The sequence below is a fragment of the Acyrthosiphon pisum genome, chromosome X, assembly GCF_005508785.2.
Source record: "Acyrthosiphon pisum isolate AL4f chromosome X, pea_aphid_22Mar2018_4r6ur, whole genome shotgun sequence".
In the NCBI taxonomy this organism is placed as follows: domain Eukaryota; kingdom Metazoa; phylum Arthropoda; class Insecta; order Hemiptera; family Aphididae; genus Acyrthosiphon; species Acyrthosiphon pisum.
The window spans coordinates 14205878-14216971 of record NC_042493.1 but is presented as its reverse complement, the minus strand read 5'-3'; the positions used below and the strand labels follow the sequence as shown (position 1 = coordinate 14216971).

The 11094-nt window shown below is 33.2% G+C and overlaps 1 protein-coding gene across 1 annotated transcript; it reads left to right on the top strand.

The window, feature by feature from the left end:
* The first annotated feature begins 1395 nt into the window (after nt 1-1395).
* Nucleotides 1396-8320, top strand: LOC100570787 (girdin). The gene is made up of 3 exons (XM_003242970.4): nt 1396-1586; nt 5613-6020; nt 7290-8320. Exons 1-3 carry the CDS (start codon nt 1572-1574, stop codon nt 8154-8156), a joined length of 1290 nt encoding a protein of 429 aa, XP_003243018.1. The 5' UTR covers nt 1396-1571; the 3' UTR covers nt 8157-8320.
* Nucleotides 8321-11094: the final 2774 nt, after the last annotated feature.

Genomic DNA, 11094 nt, shown 5'->3' with positions numbered 1-11094 from the left:
TTCGAGTTTTTGTTCTGTGAAGCTTCGACGTTTATCGCTTAACATATTTTTATAGACTGAGAACGATCGTATCAACGTTCCACATCAACTGAAGTTGTTGTGGCATATTTGAAATAACTTAGTATTATCGAGTCTTCATAAAGATTTTTGAGCTGAATGTTTTTACCTAATAGTACTGCATTAATTTTTCATAGAATTTCCAAACCTTTATTTTTATTGGAAATCTCGTTGAATTTTGTTGTAAGTGTTGCACCTTTCAATCCAGGAATAGAATGAATTTTTTATTTCGTCTCGTAAATTATTGAAAAGCTTTTATGTATAGACATATTTTGAGTTTCCAGATGTTTTATGATTATCACTTTTTAGATTAACCGACTGACACGACAAGTGCGATTAAGTTTACATCATAATCGATTATTTATTTTACCTTTATATAAATTATTTTTGATTGCCAACAAAATTTAGTTTTAATTTTTCCACTTGACAAAATATTATTTTATACATTTTTTTAAACTTTTGCTTCAATAGGCAATACATTTTGAATTTTGACAAAATATGCAAAAATATGCAATAACATTTAAATATGCAGAAATATGCAAAAAAAATGTTCACCATTAGTTTCAAATTATGATGATTCGTGGAGATAACTGACAAAAATCCAAAAATATTAAAATGAAAAAATATGCTATTGCATAGAAATCCGCGCCTCTACTGATAATATACGGTTACAAATCTCTTGGACACTATTAGTGCTCAGTCATTATTGCTATATATTAAAATATATTATAATTTAGAGTTAAATAGACAGTGCTTCCACAGTTTGTTACACCCTAAAGGAGTTAAACAGACAGACATTTTTTTACTGGTAACGGAAAAGTTGAGATAAGTTTTGAACACCATATATTAATTATTAAATAAGGAAATTAAACAAAGTTTGAGTCATATAAAGTTGGGACATTTAACAGGCAATGATGTGCACGGATTCAGCTAGTATATACATAATATAATGTACAGTGTATAATGTACATATAAAACATCTATTAAAAAAAAAAACAAAATTAAATACATTTAAAATAAGTTAGAAATCAACTGTGAAACATATACTAGTACACGGAATATTGGCATATAAGTAAATTAAAATTATGTAATTTTAAATAAAATCAATATAGGTACTTTTGATTAATAAACTTATGTCAAAATTATAAAAAAATAAGTAAAATTAAGTCATAAGTATTGGTTATAATTTCTAATAAATTACTAGAAATACCGCCTTAATCTCGTTAAAACGGAAAAAGTACTAACATGTAGTTAACTACCTATATTTGTATTAATGTTATCATTAGATACCTATTTCATTAGTAACATAATATTAATTAGAACGTTTATGCACTTGGCAACTGTTTAAACATTACAAATAACAGGGTTTACTCAAAGTAATAACTTACAATTCTTTAATTCTGATGCCTATTAAATGAATCTACGAAAAATAATTTTAAAAAGCTTTGTGGAACTAGTGGATTTTCTAACTGCATAATTGTTGCTAGTTGCTGGTTGCTAGTTGCTAAATTATCATGTGTGAACCCGAGGTAAGAACTAAACCATTTTGACATATTTGTTTTCTTTATAGACATATAGTCAGTTAGGTATGTTATAATGTTAAATACCAAAATACGACATAGGTGCGTTCGTCATGAGCGCTTATTTACTTTCAGTGCTTACGCTTATCGTATACACTTTGATCCGTTTAGACATGAGCGCTCACAGACAGGCCTCTAGAGTCTAGACGAATGCGAATATTGAATATTATTGATGGTGTGAGCGTTACGGCGCGACGCTATCAGTTAACATTACGCATGTTATTTATCGTGTTATCTCTTATCATTTCACCTTGGGAAATAGCGCTCACGCTTTCACTGCACTACCTCGCTGGAATAAGCGACTGTGAGCGAAAAGTCATGACGTAATACCTATTTTTAGTGACGTCACGGTTGTAATCTGAGCGTTTCAATTCCCCAAAATGAACGGCGCGGCAGCGCTCATAAGTACTTAAAGCGTTCAAAGCGCCCATGTCGAACGCACCCATAAAACTCTTGGAAGTCACTATGCTGTATCGTAGGTTTCGAGTGTACCCTAAAATCTTAATTTTTCATACAGTTATCCTATTTTAAAAAAATTTAACTTTAAATGTCTTTAAAAAAAATTGCACGAGAGATGTAAACCATGTCCCGACCAAAACGCGTCCGATCCCACGCACTCCCTACTCAAAGATAAACATTAATAATATTAATGTCAGTGCGTCCGGAACTACTCGACGCTATAATTTATATAATACATACATCTTATACTGTTGCGGCACAAAGTGGAAGAAATTGTTCTTCGAACCGCTTAGTACGTCAGTCTACAAGTACGAAACGGTTTGTACTTATCTCGTGGCCCAGAGTGTATGTACCTTTTTAAGATTTTAGGTTGCTGTAGTAGCTTGTAAACAACCTTATAGTACATTTTCTAGCTTACAGTGTACAAAATTTTTTTATCAACACACATAGAAACAAAAATATAATGTAGATATTTACATTTACCTATTCGTTTTTGAGTTACAACGAAATAACAAAATCGATTTTGTATGATTATTTGATATTTGATTAGGTAATTATAATACAGAGCAACATAATGTAATTATTAGCTCCGTGCTCCTTTCAATTTTTTTCCAGGATTTAATAGTTGGTTTTTTTGCACTTCTAAGTCCTAACAAATTATAAAAAGTTCAACAGACCTGTGTCGGTTTAGAGTCAGTCTGCTTAATATTTTTTCCATTAATGGCCGTTTTCCTTTCTACATCTTATTGACGGGTCCTGCACATTACGGAACACGATTGTTCTATTGTTAGCGTTATCTTAATTTTAAACGCTGCACGTGTCAAGGCTATTCCAACTGCATTGCCATTTGTATTGGGTGCAGACTATTTGACAATAATTAGTAATTACTATGGTCTGATGAATTTAATTAAGTAATTTTAGGCATGCGTAAAACACAGGATGTTACTTTGGCTCAATGTAAGGCTTTATCCCTTTCATTCAACAAAAACTTTAGAGAACTTCATCCGTTGTACTAAGCATATTATTATGTATGAATTATTAATATTTAATATTATAATTATTACAAGCTAGGTACCTAAGTCAGTATAAAATATGTTAAAAGATGTCCTAAATAGTTTTAAAAAAATGTGTCAATATATTAAATGTACATCATCGTTGAATTTATGGACTCTAATACTATAAAATAGCAAGCCAGTGGCATTCTCTGAAAACCCATGGGAAAAGTACAGGAATTTCGTGGAACAGAAAATTAAACACCACTCCGTTTTTACAGTCCATCGATTCCTTAGCGCGTCCAATCGTGTACGTGTGTGAAGTTAGCCCCCCCCCCCCTACTTTATAAACAATTTTCCAAAATTAGTGTAACCTTATTTTTGTTCAATTTGTAACCAAGTTTTTAGAATTTGTAACCTCATATTTTTCAAGCAATGGGTAATTTCTTAATGAGGAGCTAACTTCACGCAGCCCCCCAACTCAACGAAATCGTCTAAAACAGTTTGTAACTTATTAAACTCAATTTGTAACTATTTGTAACCAACTTTTTAGAATTTATAACCTTGGCACTTCTGAGTAATCGGGCTAACTTCACACACATCAATCGGGTACCTTCGCTGTGTCGGCGATCGGTTAGTTTTCAAATTTTTTGAAAATATAATATTTTTTGAAAAATTTTACGCTTTTTACGCAATTTTTCGCCTTTTTGACCTTTTCTCATTCCTGTCTCTCCTCTATTCTCATAGTTCGTCTGTTTTCAAAGCCGTCTATGTGCTTGTACGCGATATCGGTCCATACTCCATAGCCTTCGGTATCGCAATCGTAATCGACGCCGGCCGTCGGTCGTTATTATTGCTTTTTTCGTCTTTCTCGACTCGTTTCATCTTTCCAATAGCCGTTTATACTCTATCCGTTTAGTTTATTTCTTTTGAAACCCGTGGATATGTGATTCGTACAATAATTCGCGTTCACGAAAAATGTCAGTTGGTCTTTGTTCCGACGCACAACTTGGATTCAATACTGATAAATTATACTGTTTTTTTTTTTTATTCAATAAATAGGTATTGCATTATATTATTAAACATATATTGTTTTGTCCTGAATAACGTATATTGCTTAACGTAAACACAATTTTGTGATTAGATTTAAATACGCGATTATTCAAACATACATTATAATAATGTAATAATAATAATAATAATGGTCAGATCGTTGAATAAATTACATTTAAAGTGTGTAGATATATATATATATATATATATTATATATATATCGATTATATACGATTACATCCATGTATATCGAATATATCGATTTAAGTAGCTCAGTAGATACACAGTTTAAGTGTTGAGGGTTTTGACTATAGTTGTCAACACAAACTGTGGCTGAATACGTTAGGCGTAGATTCCCAAAATGTAGGTCTGCACCATATAGTTTATCACGGCCGCCTTTCACCCGAGTTTTTTGCATTTTTATTCGATTTTTCTTCACGTTATTTTTTATACAAAATGTAATGATATATACATTATACCAGTACATGTTTATATGTATTGTATTAGTTAATATTACATTATATGTTTGTATACAATACAATATGTACCTATATGTTATTTAAATTATTAGGAATTATAATTGCACATTTTTCGAAATTTTCATGATTTTTTTTTCTACCGGAATTATTGTTATGTATATTATATCATACAATTAATACATGTATTTGTTTGTACCTATGTATATAGTTTGTATTTTTTGTAAATTATTTCGTATGTTGTACGATACTGTTTTAATAAAATAGTGACTAGGAGGGGTATATTTATTTATATCCATAATTTCATTTTCGGAAAATATTATTTTTTCTTTTCGCTTGTAGCCGTTCAACTTCGGGTCTGCAATCTACCTGCGGTAGATTGCTTACCTGATTTGTTGCAGCACATTGTCCACGATCCGACAAAGTCAATATGGCTAACTTGAAAGTTAATCGGTTTTGACTTGAGATGACTGACTTCCTATATTTTCCACCAAGGTTTTTGACTTTACACTTTTTACATAAGAAATAGCACAGGACAAACGACGGCGCATAGCACTCTATTTACAGCAGGTTTCATCTTAGACGGGTGATGACTGACTTGCTAGACACTCTAACATGGTTTTCGAGTTTACATTTGTTTACACATCATATAAAAAAGCACCGGACATATGCTAGGGATCGTATCATTAAATTGCTGATTTTCATGGGCCATGGGAAATTCCAACCGACTTCTAACCTGGCCTTATCACAAATTCTTAACACCAAATCACCTCTGACCACAAAAATAACCCTCATTATAAGTGTGACTTTTTTAATTCAACTGTGTTTCCATAATTGGTATCCACTTTTAGCTAACACTGAGGCGTTCAGGGGCCTCCCCTGGTCAGATCGGAGGGCTAGTAAATTATAAAATACTCGTCCATTTAAAACGTACGCCATCTTATCATAGCTCGTAACAAATAAAATAATTATAATGAAACAGGCATTCTTAACAGGTCAATATATGTACAAATACGAATCACGACCAAGCGCTCCTTTATGAACAGCAAAATGTGAACACTGAACTGTTAGAGCTCAAAGAATGGACAGAACAGAGAATGAACAAGCAAATGATGCTTCACGACCAGATGGTGGTATATTACGATCGGATGTTGACAAAATGCAACGTGTACGAAGAGGAATTAGAACGAACTCGCACGGAAAACGCACGTTTCAAATTCACTGCACAATGTCTGATGGACAAGATCAAAGAATTGACCAGTACTATTGTCAAAAAATCTTCAATCAATTCCTTAAATGATGATGAAGTTAACGACAGCAATAAATATGAAGATTGCAATAAAGATAACGATTACGATAAGGATAATGATAACGATACAGATCCGATAGCTACATACTTGGAGGTGAGTCCATTTTTAACTCACAAATGTGTATAGAAATACGGATGGGTATATAATTAAAGTTTAATCTGTTTAAAATGAACTCGTGCAGTAGTGTAATATCTGATCTATGTGTATATTATATATAAACTGTTTGTTGAAAAAAAAAGTGTGCCTATTCAAATTTTTTTTGTTGTTTTTCAACAACTCTATTGTTATCAGGGTTTGCTGTAATTACGAACGCAAACAGTTTCAAATATAGGAAAACCACCCCCGGGGGTGTACCGAAGAGGATTTTTTTTTTTGGGGGGGGGGGGGGGGGTGAAAGTTTGTAGTTTGACCAACTTTAAAAATTGATACATGACAACTGGTTTTTGTTACCTTGTATTAAAGCCATTTCATCATTATTCTATTCATTCTATTCAAATGTTTTTACTATAAGAGTAAATAACAAATTAAAGTATTTTAATACTAATAATGAATAAAATACTCATTACCTACCATTAAATAGGTGTAAGAAAGGGGAGACAAGTGGGTCAGTATAGTGCATGCGTCAATATTTAAATCTTCATTACATTTTGGACAATCGTATTAAAAATTGATTATACCGATATCCGTTGATCACGTGCGCAATCATACAATTTAAGACTTAAACACACTTTTATGCTTTATATACTAAGTACATTATTAATTAACGAGGAAAAACACAATATTTTCCTATGGAGAACACCCCTCCCCCACAACTAGGTTCACCCACAACCACATAATGTCATAGGTATAATATTATAAATTCTTGATCATGCCTTTCTTGCCTTTTATGCATTTGCATTTTTTTTCTGATTAATTTTATTGTATGCTTAATATAAGTATCACTACGTTTTTCATAAGATACTCAAACATATTTACTGCTTATTTTGCATATTTTGACGATTTTAATAGTCATCTTATTTTTAGTTTAAAGGTCATATTTTGAATGTTCATCGAAAACTAAACACATTGGTAAATATTTCTCATAAACATAGTCAATGGATAATTTAGATTATAACATAGTGCAAATGTGTAATGCAAAGTTTATCAAATCATTTATTACTTATATAATATTATGTCTGTTCAATATTGTGGATAGTAGGTAGTAGGTACATATGAGATATAGTGATTGTTTAATAATTATTAAGTTCTAGTTTAATTTAGAGCGTATTTCAAATGTTTAGATGCTCAAATTTATATATTTTTTAAGATTATCTTTTATTGCATTTAAGTCTTTAATATAAATCTAAATATTATGTGTTATAGGTGTGTTCCAAAACGTTGATAGACGAAGTTGGCGCATACAAGGAGCAGGTCGATAAGGAGACAATAGAGTTGGAAAATCTTAAAGACCAGCTGACCAGGTCATTGGAAAAGCAGATGTGCATTAGGAAGTGCGTGAACGAATTGACAGTGCTGTCTAAAAATGAACGGATGAAGTGGGTCGAAGATGAGCTGGAACTGCGGACGACAGTGGACCGACTGACGGCCGAGCTTGTTGAGGTGCAACAGGAAATGAAACGATTGCAGTCGGTCGAGGCTGAGATATCGGTCAAGTTGACGCACCGTGAATCTGAGCAGGACGAGCATGATGAAGTAGTGCGTTCAGAAAATGCCCGGCTGCAGGCTCAGCTGGGGAATAGTGCAATTGTTGAGGCCAAACTGCGATCGAAGTTACACGATCTGGAATTGGAGCAGTCCAAGCGAACAGAAGCGTCAAAAATTCAGCAGGAACCGTATCAGGTCAGCTTTGACAGCGAGTCAATAGACGGCTCGTCTACGTCATTGATAATGTACCAGAATAATCTGTCCCGAACGAGCAACGATCAAATGGCCAGTTTTCCGGACCTAGGACGTGGTGACGACCAATTAATACCGTGTTTGTTGTCGTCGACAAAAAGCTGCGCCGTCGCTGAGGACGCCCAACTATCGTGTTCGCAATCGACCAACGATGACTGCCAACCGTCGTATTTGGATTCAGCTAACGACGACCACCAATCGTCGTGTTCAACGTCGACAGCTGTGCAAGGCAGCACCGAGACAGCCTCTGAACCATCACTGGATGTGTTGAAAGATCATCGTTTGGCTGAACTTATTAAACGATATGAGAGCCACCACGACGATAATTGCTAAATATTTTTGTTGTTGGAAATAATGGTATTTCATTTTTTTTCTATTGTCTGTGCCAGTCTTGTCAATCGACCACATACACTACGTTAAACCTCACACAGTTACAGCAGCTTAGACAACCGGCTCAACCGATGGTAAGGTGAGCTTTGTACAACACATTATAGAAATCAGTAATCGGAAATAAAATTCATAGTTAATTTATCAAACATTGCAGTTACCAATCGCGTAGCCAGGGATGGGGTGGGAGGTGGTTAGGGGTTCAACCCCCCCCTCCCCCTTGGCTTAAAAGAAAAGGGAGAATGTTATTGTCCTATCCGGCTATCCATGTCTTTACAATCTGAGAATTATTTTTGTTATCTTTTAAATTATTAAATAATCAATTTCAATTTTGTAATAGCTTTTTGGTGAGCAAGTGGCTTTATATCGTGTAGTACTATTGTCGCGTACCTATCGATATCAGTGTTGATGGTAGAATGCATTATTGCAGTGATAACACATTCATACATATTACGTTTACGTACAACTGTTATCAGGAAAACAGAACGTTTCATAACAAAGTACGAATTCAAACGGTTAAACGATTTTGAACTTTAATAGTGCTGCTGAGAGTTTGAGACGTTGTACCTTTGAGTCCTTGAGCAGGGGTTGATTTACCCACAGGCCATCAAGGCTAGGCAATTTCTTAGTTCATTTTTACTTTTTAGTTTTTCATAATTTCATAATTATATTTACCTAAATTTATATTTGATATTAATTTTTTTTTGTATACAACTTCCATGAAAGTGGAGAATGGCTCACGTAGTCCCGTCGCAGTAACGTTTTAATTTATCAATTATAATTACCTTGCAGTTTGAGTTTAATCCTGCAACCAGCGTGCGCTGCGCCGCGCCGCCACCAGTAGAGATTCGATATCGACACTCGACAAGGCAGTTGCCTTTAAAAGTTGTCTAACAATCTCTAACAAATTTGTTATATTACCACTTTCATTTATTGCACTGCCAACTTCACGGCAGCAGTACAAGAGTTTGTTAGAACTTTTTTATTACGTTTAAACGACGCATAACGACTTGTTAGAGATTGTTAACCCCTGGACTCGTGTCGCCAGCCCCCCCCCCCACCATGAATTTTTTGATGTTGTAGGGGAAGGAAGGTCGTGCAAATTTTCAAAATAGGCGTGCGAATTCGTGCGAATTACGTGCTAAATATCTGTATAGTTTGTTTATAGATTTTCCTTTTTTTTTTTTTTTGGGGGGGGGGCACGTACGTTTTTGAAAATTAAATGCAAATAATTGCAAATTGGTTTTTAGAATTTGCAAATCGATATTTTATTTTTAACAAATTTTTCAAGTTTATAAGCATAAAACCATTACGGAGGGCCAACTTCACGCAGCCCCCGACAAATTGGTTTCTAATCTAAATTAATATAAAAAATATTCTTAATTAAATAAAAGCTTAAATTATTGAAAAATATAATAGCAATAAATTAACCATCATTTTTAAAAATAAGTAAATAATATTAATAAAAAATCGGAATAGATCAAGAAAAAAGATAAATAAAAAAAATAGAAAAAATAGAAGTTTAAAAAATATAATACCAATAAAGAATTTAAAATTAATAAAAAATATTCTTTATTGGTTGCCCCCAACTGTAATTGTCGATCTCATTCAATACCGGTTTCATGATTTCTCTCTCTCAGCACAGTTCCATTTATTAATACGTCTATGATTTTTAAGAATAGACCCAATTTATTCTTATTAACCATTTTGTGCTATTATGTTTGATATTAAAGAGCAAAATTAATCATAGAATTATTGACCAATAAAATTTAGTCTAATCAAATTTAAAAAAAAAACAAAGGTAAATATTATTGTAGCTTACAATTTAGGTAAAATCATAGTATACAAAAGTAAAATTATTTGATCCGACTCTGACATAAAATATATTTGTAAAAATTTAGCATTATTTCCAATTTCGGGTAATAAACTACCTATTAAATGATGCACTTGACCCTGAATTTTAAAAGTGGGCATGAAGTTCCCTTCAGCTATTTCATTTGCTCCAAACGATGTCATTTGAAACAGAGTATTATACCGTCTAGAATTATCAAAGAAATGTTTTGATAGAGGGTGAGAATTTTATTATCAATTAAACTTTTAATTAATTCTGGAAGATCCTCAAATTGTTGTAAAACAACTTTACCGTCAGCGCAGCAAAGTCCATTGGTTTCATCTTTCCATTTTTTTGCATGGCACTTAGGACATAATATAGTCATTGGTCCTATTTGAAGCACTTTAATATTTAAATAATCAATCTCGGATTGATAATTAAACGCTGATTTCATACTCAAAGCGTTACGTTGCTCCTGTGCATGTGTTTGAGAACGTTCTGGTGTGTTATCTTGTTGCTTTCTGTTATACATTCGAGTTGCATTGGCAGTTCTTCTTCCAATGCATGCTCTTGGCGCTCTCGGCATGATGACGAATTAGCCACTTACCCGAAATTTAACTCATAAGAATAATCAAAAAGTAAGCACAGATTATGCTCGTAATGGGCGTACACGTAATTCACGAAAAATAATAACTCAAATCAACAAACACGCCCGATTAACCAATAGCAAACAATATATTATAATACACTATTATTATTTTAATCTGCAACAATAAACTTTATTTTTCATTTTTTATTATTTAGTTTATTTTTTTCTGGACAGATTGCGCCACTGTTGTATTTTTGACATGCATATTTCCTACTTTTCTGGTGGATTTTTCTAAACAAAAGTACTATGACCTCCAGCAGATTGTCAAGTATAACAGTAAAAAATTTCAGCCAAATCGGTTCAGTAGTTTTCTCGGTTAGCACGGTCCAAGAAAACCCTTACCATTTTATATAATAGTATAGATGATTATGCAATTTCCGTTCGGCTGTTATATTCCCATTTCA